Source organism: Hyperoodon ampullatus (assembly GCF_949752795.1).
Source record: "Hyperoodon ampullatus genome assembly, chromosome: 20".
Lineage (NCBI taxonomy): Eukaryota > Metazoa > Chordata > Mammalia > Artiodactyla > Ziphiidae > Hyperoodon > Hyperoodon ampullatus.
The window spans coordinates 24,587,199-24,602,376 of record NC_136933.1 but is presented as its reverse complement, the minus strand read 5'-3'; the positions used below and the strand labels follow the sequence as shown (position 1 = coordinate 24,602,376).

General features: G+C 35.1%; 1 protein-coding gene across 1 annotated transcript in view; it reads left to right on the top strand.

The window, feature by feature from the left end:
• Positions 1-1,628: 1,628 nt before the first annotated feature.
• TRAPPC11 (trafficking protein particle complex subunit 11) overlaps positions 1,629-15,178 on the top strand; it is a gene marked incomplete at its 5' end in the record, with an annotated part of 38,297 nt that continues 24,747 nt past the window's right edge. Inside the window, 13 exons of the mRNA XM_079726519.1 lie at positions 1,629-1,832; positions 3,673-3,842; positions 4,503-4,573; positions 5,386-5,500; positions 6,258-6,357; positions 6,727-6,800; positions 8,934-9,030; positions 10,945-11,078; positions 11,730-11,877; positions 13,761-13,854; positions 14,578-14,657; positions 14,756-14,834; positions 14,917-14,971. Of these exons, the coding sequence (XP_079582645.1) occupies positions 1,629-1,832; positions 3,673-3,842; positions 4,503-4,573; positions 5,386-5,500; positions 6,258-6,357; positions 6,727-6,800; positions 8,934-9,030; positions 10,945-11,078; positions 11,730-11,877; positions 13,761-13,854; positions 14,578-14,657; positions 14,756-14,834; positions 14,917-14,971 (1,421 nt within the window). The remainder of the gene's footprint in view (positions 1,833-3,672; positions 3,843-4,502; positions 4,574-5,385; positions 5,501-6,257; positions 6,358-6,726; positions 6,801-8,933; positions 9,031-10,944; positions 11,079-11,729; positions 11,878-13,760; positions 13,855-14,577; positions 14,658-14,755; positions 14,835-14,916; positions 14,972-15,178) is intronic.

Below are 15,178 nucleotides of genomic sequence, written 5' to 3'. Positions count from 1 at the left end.
AAGAATTTCTGATACAATTTTCGTACAGTTATTTTGGGACAGAGTTACTGGAATTTAGAGCTGCACTGTCTGGTATAGTAGCCAGTCGCCATAGGTAGCTATTGAGCATTTGAAATAGGCTAGATGTGCTCCGGGTGTACAATACACACCAGACTTTGGAGACATAGTATTAAAAAACGTAGAACATCTCACTAATAACTTTTATAGTAATGTTGAATTGATAATATTTTGGACATATTGGTTAAGTAGAATATTATTAAAATTTCATCCCTTTCTTTTTTAATGTGACTACTAGAAAATTTTAAATTATTTATGTAGTTTATATTACATTTCTCTTGGACAGGATTGTGATTTTAAATGATTTAAACGTCATTTCTGTTTCCCCTTATTTCCGCTCCATATTTAAAGGACACAGCTAATTCTCTTGAGCCTCTGGGGTTATTAAAGGAAGTGGGTGTTTAGGGCTCTAATCTAGACTCTTTGGGATCAAGCAGTCGTACCTAAATTGTGTTTTGACCATCTCTTTTTTATTTTCACCCCACATTCACTAGAACTAGAATCTGTTTCTGAACATGCAGTCCTTTGCCCTCATACCTTAATCCTGTCCTCAGAATATCTGTTTAAGCAATTCTAAAACTTCTGTCTATTGTGGACATTTGTCATTTCTGATAGGCTTTCCAAACCAATTATCTAGTAGCCATTGTTCCCGTCAGTACTTAAGTGTGAGAAGCCTAATAGTCTTTACTAAATTAACTTTTCAGTTAAAAATACTGTTTTGCTGATCAAGTGGTGGCCTAAGTGCTCCTAACTTCTCACAGAAGTTGTATTTGAGGCCTGTATGATATACTGGTGGAGATCACCTTTTAAACCAACCATATGATACATGTTTTTGAAAATGAGAAATTATTCTTAAAATATAATAATTTTGTTCGCAATAAACACTTTTATATAATTGCTTTTCAAAACGTAGTGCATCTTGGATTGACATAGACCGCTTCTCAGCTAAAGGGCACAGTAGAAACATGTCCTCCTAGAGGTTTCCATTCATTATTAGCTTTTCCCTTGTAGATTTTCCTTTAAGTAGTACATTTGTATTAATTGTGGAGAAATGAGAAAACATAGCTACTTAGATAATTAGCATATTATTTTAATGATATCTCAGGAAATCAGAAATTAGATGTTAGCAATTACAGAGAAATTAGAGATAGTTGCACTTTATTGTATATGTAAGTCAATCATTGTCTTTCTTTATAACTGAAATCAGTAGTTTGATCACCCTCCTGCTTTCCTGGTCTGCTTATCCCAAAGTTTTGTGTGGTTTTGAGATGTTACTAGAAATAGTGATTTGTCTTAAAGTTGACTGCAACCCTTGTATATGAAAGATTTAAAAAAATATTATACCAATAGTTATTAAATTTTAATAGGTCCAATTCAAGAATTAAAGTTTGCCCTTTTGCTCTGTTCTTTTGGATTTGCTTGACAGTTTATAGACACTCAAAGACTTTCGCCTTTTTGTAATGTTTTTCAAATGGTGGAGGTTCATATGTTAGATGTGGATGTGGGCTTTTAAGAAATTAATTATTAACGTATTAACATTTGTATTTCAGAATTTTCCTGACACCTTGAACATGAGCCCCACACAGTGGGACTTCCCTGTGGAATTATGTTGTCGGCCTATGGCTTTTGTTACTCTCACGGGCCTGGATGTGGTTTATAACGCTGTCCATCGAGCTGTCTGGGATGCTTTCTGTGCCAATCGGAGGGCTGATCGGGTACCGATTTCTTTCAAGGTGCTCCCAGGTGACCATGAGTATCCCAAATGTAGACCCAAGGTAATGACATTATGATTGCAAGGGGACTCTCCTTCTCCGTCTGTCTCTTTCTTTGCGTGTGTGTATCTTTTCTGTTCTTATATCTGTGCAGGAAAACCCCTGAGTTTATCAAGGGTATGGTTACAGTGGTGCATGAAGAAAACTCCAGATGTTTTCCTGTATGTAATATACTACAGATGTATCTAATAATCCCCCTTTTTTTTTTTACTCCAGAAGAATAATTATAATTATTAAGCTTTCTATCCTATGAGCCTAGGCTTTCCATTTTTTATTTGTTGTTAAAAAGAGACCCCAAGGCTCCATAATTTTAACAAAGGCCTCTCTAAAAGGAAGGTCTCACATTCCCCACTCACCATTGCCAGTATCATTATAAAATCCATAGTCTGCAGTTTGGTTTGATTTCACAAACATATTTTGAGCACTTGCTTTGGTTTAGAGTACCTGGAACTATGCAACAGGCTGGTGATAGAAATTTAAATAATACATACTCTCTGTCCTTGATGAGTTCTACATAAACTAAAACAGTTTATTCAGTGTGGGGTAGGAGGGGTATTCAGTTCAAAACTGACTTAGAGTGAACATCATGGTAGAGACTCTGATTTACTTAGAAAAAAATACTTAGAATGATGATAGTGTGAATTAATAATAGCAACTCATACACGTATATTGCTTATTATGTCAATTTGCTTTTTAAGAAGGTTGTGTACATTGACTAATTTGTCATTTATTGTAATCTTTTCAGGTTGGTCTGAAAGTCAGTTAATAAGACACATTGATTAAAATAAACTGCCTACTTTTTTTTCCCCCCTACAGCAATGTTTCTGACAGACTGGTCTTTGGACCAAGTATATCATCACCTGGGGTGTTTATTAAGCATGTCAATATTGGCTGTCCTCAGTTAAACTTGGGGGAGCGTAGGACCTGTAGATTCGGTCACCTGCTGATTCTTTTGCGTGTGTTTGAGACTCACACACCAGAGACACAGTTTCATATACCCAGTGCCAGGAACTATGAGCTTTCTCTGAAACTGTGGGAGCAATAGCACCCCTGGCTCTTACACACTTTTTTTAGTGTGGTGTTTGTGTCAGGGAAGACCAGCGGCCCAGCATGACCCACCCCTTTCCTCCTGGATTCATTCTTCAGAATCCTCATTTTCCTCCTGGTTCTTTCCTGAGTTCCCAAGGTGTTTTGTGTCAGATTTCCTTCCTGTCCTCTCTTTCCTCACGTGGAATAACCGTTGGACCAGCGTGAATTGGAGTAGTCTGGCCAGTGTGGGTGCTTTGGGGTAGTTGAGATTTCACCCGGGTTCTTCAGGGCATCCCCTCCCCAGGACGTGACACTTAGTGCTGACCCCCAGTGAGTGCCCTTATGCTTCTGTATTTAAGAATTGTCCTTCATTTTTTTCTTTCACTCACAAATGAGGTGTCATGCCATCCTGGTGACACGACCTTGAAGCAGACGAAACCATATTGGGTTTTAGAGAATATTTGAGCAGCTTTTACAAGAACGGAATCTGGGATGGTGAGGAATATAAGTAGAATTTATGGGGAAGAAGGCTGTTTACTTCCAGGGTATTTGAAAGCCTGGACATCATTAGAAATGCTTTGGCTTTGGTCAGTCTTTAAATGGAAATGGTACTGGCTCTAGGGTTGAGATTCTACCTCCAGTACTTGCTAGCTCTTACCTGATCTCTGTAAGCCTGAATGTCCTCATCTTAGAAATGCGGCGTGTGTATACTGAATGAGATACATACAGAGAAAGCGCCTGCACTCCACAACAGGTGATTTCTGCTGCTCTTGTTGTCACAATACCTCTTTTCAACTTTGGCTAATGTTTGCAGAGAACTTCGTATGAATGGTACATTCCCAAAGGGATCCTAAAGACAGGCTGGATGAATAAACATCTGAATCTGGTGCCAGCCCTGGTGGTTGTGTTCTACGAACTAGACTGGGATGAGCCCCAGTGGAAGGAAAAGCAGTCTGAGTGCGCGACCAGAGTGGAAATAGTTAGGTATGTCCCGTTTGTCAGGTTGACTGTGTTGGGTCAGACTCACATCTGGAGTTTACTGACATTTGTCGAAGGCAGTTGAGTGCCGTTAAGACTGCAGTAGTCATTTGGGGCTCACTGGCCTTCAATGAAACCTGTTCACTTCCAACAGGTAGCATTAATATTAACTTAAGGAATGGTAAGCAATGTGAAGAAATTTCTAAGACAAATTGACCTGAAGTTCCAAATGCTGCTTCTTGCATTTATAATTTTTTTTGGGGGGAGATATAGTGATTTGCTATTTAGTCTCATAAAACACTTTTTGCTTTATCACCATTTATTTCAAAGTAATTCTTTTGGATGACTACTCTAATATATCACTATAAAGAAATAAGTTGTAGTGTAACTTTTACATTGAAGTATATGTTAAACTTTTGCCTTTAAAGCAGATTTTTGTAAGGAACAGAAGCTTGATCTGAGATGATACTTTTAAAATTTAAATCACTGTGGCATGTATGTTTCTTTGTATGTAGGAAAAGAGTTCCCCCAATCTTGGGGTTTTTAAGTTGCAATTTGTCTTTCTTTGAATTGTAAAGCTTGTATTTTATGTAGTCTTGAATACATTTTTTAAGTTAAAACAGTTTAATTACTTAATTAATTTTATTGTTATTTTTTCCACTGCAGGCAGAGTTTACAAGGGAGAAACACAAAAGTTGCAGTGGTTCTGATTCAGAAGAAAACCCCTTTGCCCCCAGGTAGCAAAAGGTTAATTAATAACTAATTGATTGGTTTATCCCCCCAATTCTTATTACCAGGAGGCATAGTTTTTAATGTTGAAATCTTTCACGCATTCAGTTATGGGAAATATGGTGTGTTAACTTTAAAAAGTACCAATAATGCATGAGTAAATGCTTATTGTAAAAATTTAAAACATTAGAGAGTGCAGATCTGCTCAAGTCCTGCTCCCTACTTCCCCTTCCCTCCAGGGAGGCACATGTCAATTGACAGAAGAGTTATTCACTTGATTTTTAAAAAAGAAGGTTTTTTGCTTATCTGAGATCTATTTGAAATTATATTCCTTACGTAAAATTTTTTTCTTAATTTGCAATAGAGCAAAGAAAAATGCTGTAGCATTTCTAGTTTCCTATAAGAAAATGTCCTGGTTTCAAATGCGTATATCTTCTACCATCTCAGACTTCAGAAGCCAAAATACCTTTTTTGTTTCTATCTTGAAACTTGAAGCATCTTAAATAGTTTTGGAAACAACTTTCATGAACTATTGCTTCCATTTTTAGTTACGGTTTTGAAACAATTATGCGGTATATCTGTTGGCATTACTTGGCCTGTCTTGGCCTAGTAGAAAATTCCACAGTGTTCTCCTAACATATATGTACTGTGTAACTTCTAAGCACCCCACAGAGCTCTCAAGGATTCCAGGCGTCTTATAGACGTGGTGAAAAGTGGTTTGGGTTTTTTTTCTTAATTATATTGTACTGATTTGGAGAAATGTCCATTTAGAAAAAATGCATTAATTATTTTCTCTCTTTATGGCACTTGTTGTCAACAGGAGAAGATGTCATTGCTTCAGAAAGGGCTGCAGCCTTGTGCAATGCGTGTGAACTCTCGGGGAAGTCTTTGTTTGTACTGCCCCATACGGACCACCTTGTGGGCTATATTATAAGGTAAGTAACCTAGAATGTATACTGAATTTTTTAAGTTTTGACTATTCCATTTTATTTCATTTTTTTTCATATTTTTCTTAGATGTATTTAAACCCTTTGAATGCAGCTTCAGAACTCTGTTTTATTCTGAGGAGGAAGAACCTTGAAGTTCAATCCTTATCTGACTTTCAATGCAGCTTTCTTTCATGCCCTAGGAAGATACTTCTGATATGTACTAATTTTCACAAACAGAACTTTGAGTTGTTTATCCATCTCTGGGCAAATTTTCTTGGTTCCTCTGTAGTCTCATAGTTATAGAATGAAGCAGGATTTAATTTATACAAATGTTATTTTCACCTCATTTGCCAGTTCTCATTTTTGGTCCTTTTCCCATTATTTTCCTTAATCTTTAAACCCTAAATGTCAGTCACAAAAGATAATTGAATCTAATTATTAGATATTTGTTTCTTTCATACTTATAAAATTATAAAATAATAGGAGATTATTAGTGATTACCTAATTTTTACAAATTATAAGAAAGTTATTTTTATCAGTTATTTCTTAGATTGTAAAATTTTAAATGGCTTTTGGTGGGTCTTCTTTTTAGATTTTTTTATCTAAAAATTTAGCTTATATTTTGCTTTACTTTTTATCTTAATCAGGAAGTAAAGCAGACATTATCTCTGTCAGGATTTTACTTTCAGGTCTTATAAATATGATTCTTGAAAACACTGGTTTAAAATAACTTCAGTGTTTGAATGTTGGTCTTTTTTAACAGATTAGAAAACGCCTTTTATGAACATGCACAGACTTATTACTACACTGAGATTCGAAGAGTGAAATCTCATAAAGAATTTTTGAATAAAACAACACACCAGGTACGTGTCTTTTCCTAAAGAAGGAAATAATAGCAGCATTCTAGAGTAGATTATTCATCATGGATTATTTTTGAGGAGATGATTTAATGTCTTTAATACTTTGATGTTTTTAAATGGCTTCTGTGCTTCTGAAGTTTTTTTTTAAAGCTTTTAAAAGCTATTTTGTCTTTTGTCCTCTTTGCCTTTAAAGCTCTTGAAGATAGATTTTGGTAGCCTTCTTAACTACACTTGTTTACTGGAATAATTCTTGAACTTTAATTTTGGATATTTTCCTTCATACTTTTAGGTCTCCTCTTAAACATTATTGTAATTTTTACATTTTTAAGAGAATATGTGTAATAATGATTTTTTTTCCATTCTTCTTTTCAGCTTTTATTTGTTAGACATCAGTTCAAAATAGCTTTCTTCAGTGAGTTGAAACAAGATACACAAAATGCTCTGAAGTAAGTTTCTAACAGCTGTCAAACTAAATTTTTCTTTATGTTAACAATAACATAGTAGTGGCAATTTCTGAATCTCAACCAAACTTTAAGTTTAAAATGTTTATGTTGGTTAGAGTCAGGTTTGTAATATTCACTTTAATTTTTCTAGTTAAATGGAATGTATTTGAGTTTTTAAAAAAATATATCCATTTTATTATCAGAAGTAAATTTTATAGTGTCTGAAAACTTTCTGGTATAATTTAATTAAATTTCATGATCTAAAGGAACATATTAAAATTTTTCCCATTCTGTTACCTACTTCTTCTTTGTATACTCAGTAAAATCCTTGTGTTAAGACTGATTTTCAAAGTTTCATGTGTATTAAACATTATCTGAATCAGACTGAATTTCTTAAGGTGTATCGTACATTTATTCAATTCAACTATGATTTTATTTTAATTAATTTTTTTTAGTTTATAATACCTGCCAGTAGCATCATTTTTCATTCTTTTTAAAATTTATTTATTTATTTATTTATGGCTGCATTGGGTCTTCGTTGCTGCACACAGACTTTTCTCTAGTTGAGGCGAGCGGGGTCTACTCTTTGTTGCAGTGCGCGGGCTTCTCATTGCGGTGGCTCCTCTTGTTGTGGAGCACGGGCTCTAGGCATGCAGGCTTCAGTAGTTGCTGCATGCAGGCTCAGTAGTTGTGGCACACAGGCTTAGGTGCTCCACAGCATGTGGGATCTTCCCTGACCAGGGCTCGAACCTGTTCCCCCTGCATTGGCAGGCAGATTCTTAACCACTGCGCCATCAGGGAAGTCCCATTTTTCATTCTAAGGCTCTGCTTAGAGCTTTGAAGAGTAGTTGCAGATGTGTTGGCAGTGGTTAGGGATTTTATCCCTTCGCTTTTATTTTACTAAACACAATTTAATAGCTTTAACTCAATTTTTTAAGGTTAACAGTGCCAGTGTAGCAAATGGATAAAAACCAGCTATATATCCTAAAATTGGGGAGAGGCTACATATACATGGGAGGGTGGAACAGAGAAATAAATAAGTCTGTCATTCAGAGGAATATTGCAGAAACCTCCTCTCTTTTGTTGCTAATGAGGTGCTAAGCACCAAATTGTGTTCTGTAAATCTCAAACTTCATATAGTTTTAGTTGGTTTTAATATAGTTCATTTTTTATCTGTGGTATTAGTGAAACACCCTCAATCCCAATTCTGTTCAAACACAGTTCTGGAAAGAAAATTGTGACGTGGAGAAGTTAGGAGCAAGACAGATTTTCTCATTACCTTCCATCTTCTATCAGACTTTCCTTTCTCACACTATGCTCTCCTTCAGCGCTAGCTGCCCCGAGGGCATCCCCACTGCAGCCCATACCTGAGACCAGTGATACCCGTTTCAGTTGTGGAGATACTTGGGTTTAAAGCTGTTGACCCATCTCTGTCTTTTTTTTTGCTGTGTTGCATCTTCGTTTCTGTGCGAGGGCTTTCTCTAATTGTGGCAAGCGGGGGCCACTCTTCATCGAGGTGCGCGGGCCTCTCACTATTGCGGCCTTTCTTGTTGTGGAGCTCGGGCTCCAGACGCGCAAGCTCAGTAGTTGTGCCTCACGGGCCTAGTTGCTCCGCGGCATGTGGGATCCTCCCAGACCAGGGCTCGAACCCGTGTCCCCTGCATTAGCAGGCAGATTCTCAACCACTGCGCCACCAGGGAAGCCCCTCATCTCTGTCTTGATAGCACCTTCTTCACCAATACAATTTCTATTTGAGAAGCTCAACATGGTACTTTTAAAAAAATACTAATTTTTTTTAACAGAATGTTAATTTTGTCATGTAACTCTGGACACTTTTCCACTTTACTTTCATTTTGCAGCTGAATTCCTATCAGTTACAGGCAGATGTTAATGACAGCAGTGTACAGTGGTTCTGTTCTTAGTGAAAAGTCATTGATTCCTCCCGCACATAATGAATCAATATATCATTTTTCAGGACATCAGAGATTGTTATGTATATGTCATTACTGAGCTGTTGAGTGCTAAGAAATGTTGAGTAGATATTGTTTCTGTTATTTCTAATAATTTTGCTCTTAGGAATCTTTTCTTAAAATTAATTTATATCATAATTAACTACCTTCCCCATGTCTGTATTAGGAATTACAGGACCGCCTATAATCTTGTACATGAATTGAGAGCCCATGAAACTAATATTCTGGAAATTAAGACCATGGCAGGATTTATAAACTACAAGGTAATAGTTCTACTTCCAAATAAACAAAATTTGGCTTTAGATATTGGAGTATCTTTTTAAAGTTCGGAAATCCAGATGACTCACTTGCTCTGAAAAGTGAGTATTTGATGAATTATGCTATGCCATTTTATGTCCTTTATCTCAAGGAGCACCCTGGTTCTTAGCAGCCTAATTGTAACGCTCGGTTTTGAGCTATGGTCCCAGAGTTCTCATTTAGAGGAGTTTTATCTTTGTAAAACTCCTTGAGGAGGGTCTTGTTTGTTTTTAAGTGGGTGCAGGAGGGAGTGAGAAGAAAGCTGCCTACAGTATTGAATTTTAGAAGCTGCAACTTATTAGAACTGGGTAAGCCTTCCTTGGTTTAATGGCCGGCCATAGAAAAGGTGTACCTATTCCCCTTAGAGAAAACTTTTATATCTGTTATGTGAGCATTTTAAGGTTGTATATGGTAGAAATAGACACCCCCAGAAGGCAGATGAGTCTTTTTGTTTTGCTTTTAATCTTTCCACACTCATCTTTTAAAGAGGCTGGCACTGGGTTAGTGATGTAAGGGCAGAGGGACACTTTGTTCACTGCTTGTGTAAGTGTAAATTAGTACAGCTTCTATAGAGGCTATTTTTGCAATGACAGTGCAGATTTAAAGTGGATATTCCTGGGCTTCCCTGGTGGCACAGTGGTTGAGAGTCCGCCTGCTGATGCAGGGGACAGGGGTTCGTGCCCCGGTCCGGGAAGATCCCACATGCTGCGGAGAGGCTGGGCCCATGAGCCATGGCCCCGGAGCCTGCGTGTCCGGAGCCTGTGCTCTGCAACGGGAGAGGCCACAACAGTGAGAGGCCTGCGTACCACAAAAAAAAAAAAAAATAAAAAATAAAAATAAAGTGGATATTCCTTTTGACCTAGCAATTCCATTTTGGGAAATTTATCCCACGTATGTGCTAAGACTTGCAAATCACATATGTAAGGATATTTATTGCCTCTTGTAATAGGAAAAGGTTGGAAACAACCCCACAATAACTGACTGGTCAATATAAATTATAACTCCAAACAACGAAATATTATACAACTATCAAGAATGAAGCAGCTCCATGCATTGAAATGGAATGATATCCAAGATATATTGTTAGGTGAAAAAAGTAAGGCACAAAGCAGCATATTTAGTGTGATGCTATTTGTATAAAAATAATAGTTTATTTGTAAATGCACATACTTGTCTGTGGACAGAATATATCACCAAATGTATGCTGGGAGCTTGTTGCCTCTAGAGAGGGAAATTGGATGGCTGAGGGACAGGGATGGATGAGAGATTTAACTTTTCATGTATTCCCTTATACCTAAAAAAATAAAATTAAAAGTGGTAATAAGCATGTGGAAATAAATTTAGGCTTTGTTTCTTCTTTTTTTTTCCTTTACCCTACATACATATAGATTATTACTTTGAAATAACATCCCAGATAATTTTTCAAGAATTTCTGTAATCCTTGTTTGATATGGAGGCTACTGTGCTCTAATTGTTCTACAAAAAGTCTTTAGCTTTCTGACAGTTCTAAAACTGAAAATTAATCTGTCCTTTCTCAGTTACCTGTTGGAAATATTTCATTTTTGCCTGTCTTTATGCTCTTCATTGGGTTTAATATTTCTTTATTCTATACTTTAAAAAACTTTGTAAGGTATAGAATAGATTCATTACAAATAGTGAATAATTTTATTTCATTAATCAGAGGGATATAACCTCTGTTTTTAGCATAACCTTTCTAATAGAGAAAATCAGTTCTGTTGCACTTCAATTCTATTGAACTTCAGAGAAGGAAATTCCATACTCTTTTTAAAGTTAGTCTCAATTTTTGTATATTTTCAAATGATTACGCCTTTTGACTTCGGTTTTCTTCTTTACTTCGGGGTTGATTTTACATCTTCCAGATATGTAGGCTGTGTTTTCAGCACAACACCCCACTGGACGCAATTGCTCAGTTCCGAAAGCACATCGACTTGTGTAAGAAAAAAATCGGAAGTGCAGAGTTGTCTTTCGAGCATGCTGCATGGATGTCTAAACAGTATGTTTTAAACTGTATCTTCAGAATGTTTTTTAAACAAATACTTGGGGTTTGGAGGAATGGAGTTAGCATGGACTTTGGTTCTAAATCGAACTAAGATTTTTGTCAGTAAGTAGGTTTTTAATGATCCACCATAAGTATGTTCCCAGTAATGGTAGATACTGATTCATACAGTTTCTTAATGGAAATTAGCTAGTTCCTGGGACCATCTCTTTCATTCAGTGTATATATATCAAGTTTCCACCATGTGTCTAGATACCGAGAATATAGCAGTGAATAGACAGTATCCCTGCTGACATGGACCTTGCTCTCTGAGACTTATGACTCAAAATTGCCAAAATGAAAATTCTCCCAGAAACATGGATGTATTTGAGTGGTGGGAACTATGTTGACATCTGGCTTGATGGTATATTTATAAAGACCTGCTAACACAGAAGAGTTGACTTAAAGAATTTTTCTGTAACCTACGATTAGCGTGTGTTAGTATTTACAAAGAAATCCCCACATTTAATAGTTCAGCAGTAGCATTATTTTGATACAGTCTGCTGAGGTTATGATTCCAGGATGAATACCTACTAGAAGTAAGCTGCTTTTTCTTTCCTTTTTCTTTTTCATTCCATTTTTTTATTTCTTGATTTTTTTTTCTTTAAGATTCCAGGCCTTTGGAGATTTATTTGATGAAGCTATCAAGTTGGGGTTGACAGCTATTCAAACTCAGAATCCTGGTTTCTATTACCAGCAGGCAGCATACTATGCCCAGGAGCGGAAACAGCTTACGAAAACCCTCTGTAACCATGAAGTAAGTCACTGACTCCTGTATTAGCTGGCATTTAGGAAATCTATTAACCTTCTCTTGAAAGAAGATAATACTGATTGGTGTTGATAATTTTTTCCAAGCCTTTGCATGTAACAAGTTTTTATCTTTTATATTTTCAGGAATTAGGATTTTCAGTTTTAGCCTGAGTACTCTATTTTCACCTGTGAATTAAGCAGAAGTTTTTCTTTGAAGAACTGATTTATGATTAGCGATAAGTCAGTGATTTAGAGGAGAGAAAGTTACTTTAAAATAAAAGCCACAGTTTAGTCCATGCCATACTGTAAATCCATTGTTTTGTTTCTCTGATCACTGATAGAGTTTGAAGGACACTGAGAAATGTGCTTTATTTTAACCTACTGGAGAGCATAACGTTGGCCTTCTTTCTTTTCCTGGGGTTCTCCTCCATGGAAAACTCTAAAGAATCTATTTGAGGATGTTAACTGCATATTTTCTTAAACTTGACATTTCATTTTGCCTTTCTCTTGGATGATTATATTTAAATACCAGTTTCCCCATAAGCACCTTTAAAATAAGAACATGGTGTGTGTATATAGATAGAGATATTTACATTCACATAGTTATATCAGCTTATTTTCGCTTAAAACCTCAGATTTCTTCTCTGAAGATAGGTGAATTTTAACAACAGTGCTACTTAAAAAACTGTTCAAAAAAAGAAAAACAGTTTGCATATTAGTACTTTAAATGCTTGGATTTTTTCCCCTTAAATCATGATATACCTAGACTATTTTCTGCCATGTTATTTGTATATGATGTATAATTTCATTGCATGTATTATATTTTAAAAGTTTGGCATATTATATTTGAGCACAGGATTTTAAAAGGTGATTAAAACTGGGTCTTGTACGGATATGAGAAAATGGGCATTAGCAAATATTGGCTGGAATGTAAAATAATATCCTGTCAAGTAATAAATTAAGAAGCCTCAAAATCATGCCTTTCTTTTGACCCAGAATTTCATATTCAGGAAGCCTAAGGCAGATAAGAGATCCTAAGAGATAAGTATTAAAATTTATTTATAGAGTTGTTCTGACAGATTTATTAATTGTAATGTAAAATAAAAATAACAGTGTGAACAGCTATAGGGAATCTGTTACAATGTGGAACAGCAGGCAGCCATGAAAAATAACGTTTTGGAAGAATCTTTAATAATATGGTGAGATATACAGAATGTATTTAAAAGAAAACAGGTTGAAAAATTATTTCAGCTGATGACGAATAAACGTTTTCTTACAAAATCTGGAAGAATAATGTATATACATTGTTAACAGTGGTAGTAGGTCTATAGGTAATTTAAATTTTTATCCTTTTCCTTTTAGACGTTTTCTGCATTTTTTAACAATTACTTGTATTACATTTTGGTTTTAGAGGGAAAAGTTATAAAAAAGAAAAGTGGTATAAATTCGTAAATTCTGGTGCCAAAGATATCCTTCCCCCATCAATACCAAGACTTAATACACATGCGATAAAAAAGGAAAATAGTGTTTTCTTTTCAAAACTCCTATAACATTATTTTTATTTGTACAAAAAACACTTATACATATGGAATAACCATCAAATTTAATTTGTAATGTATTTTTACTGGTTTATAAATTAAAAGAAAATGTAGAGCAGTTAATTACTATGAAATTATTTGTCAGAATCAGGTTAATTTATTCAATTTAATTTTTATAAGACTACCTAATATTAAATGAAACATTTCTTGTTTAATTTTATGAAAATTTAATTTATGTTAAAATATTCACAACTTTGATATTTGAATGTGTTATTCGTATTTATGAAAGCTTTTTTATTCTAACAAAGATTGAGGAAGAGTTGGTTTTGATGGGTTGTGTTTTAATTTACAGGCTTCTGTAACGTATCCCAGTCCTGATCCCTTAGAAACACAAACAGGAGTTCTTGACTTCTATGGACAGCGATCATGGCGACAAGGAATACTAAGTAAATAATTTTTTCCTCTTTCCCTTTCTCTCAACCTCAAAAGCAAAAGGTTGCTATCATAATTTTTCCATGGCTGCACTAGTATAACAAATTATGTTGAGGTAAAAATATGTGCTTTTTAAACACTTTTTAAGACTTAACTTTAAAAATGTGTTGTTTTTATCACTACGTCTTAGAATGACTTATAAATAAAGATGTAGATGTGACGAAAATATTTGGATATCTGTTGTCTTAAATGACACAATTAGTAAGCCACTCTGGTCTATTTAAATATTTTAATTCCAGTTAAGTTTAACGATTTTTAATGTTTGACATTTTAGAACATCATTACTTGAACCACCTTAAAAATGATTTCTCTATCTTTTTTGTTTTATACACACTTAATTTGAGCAATTTCTGTGGCCATTAAACTTTTTGTTAAGAAATTATTTAATCTACAGGAAATGTATTTTGTCTAGAAAATGATATTGGTATTACTTTTGAGGTGGTTGATTCCACTGGACAAAAGAGTACAGAGCTCAGTAAGTACCCTTCAGAACAGAGACCACAGAGAAGATTCCATGCTAATAAAGCTGTCTCTTAGAAACTTTAGAATTCTAGAATGTTTAAGAATCTTAAGTACATTGTATGCAAAGGATTCAAGGAGTGTACACATCCAGCGTTCATGCGAAGGATTTGTGTTAAATGAGCTATCTAAAATGGGTTGTGTCCTATCTTATGCAGGTTTTGATCTTTCTGATCCCGAAAAAGAGAAGGTGGGGATTCTTGCCATTCAGCTGAAGGAGAGAAGTGTTGTTCACTCTGTAAGTCTTTTTTCCAGTATAAACTATTTTTTACAGTATTCCAGGAAAACATGAGATTATTTTTATTGGAATGTTTCACATTTTATCTTTTCTAACAGGAAATAATAATAACTCTTCTGAGCAATGCTGTTGCACAATTTAAGAAATATAAGTGTCCAAGAATGAAAAGTCATCTGAGTAGGTATCTGTAACATGCCACAACTTTGTGCAACTTAGAGTAATTTTAAATTATGTTCATACAGTCTTTTTTCCTTTATAGTGGTTCAAATGGGAGAGGAATATTATTATGCAAAGGATTATACCAAAGCTTTGAAGTGAGTTCTGTTCACTATTTATTTTTACAAGTATTCTGATTCCCTTACAGCAGAATTAGCATGGAAATCTGTATTGAAGGATTTATTATTTCCATATTTATTCCTACTTCTATTAAACACCATTTCCGTGATATTTTTTCAAGTATTGTCTGCTGGTACAGTCATTATCAGAGTCTTAGGAAAGCTCACATTTACCTAATGTGAAAA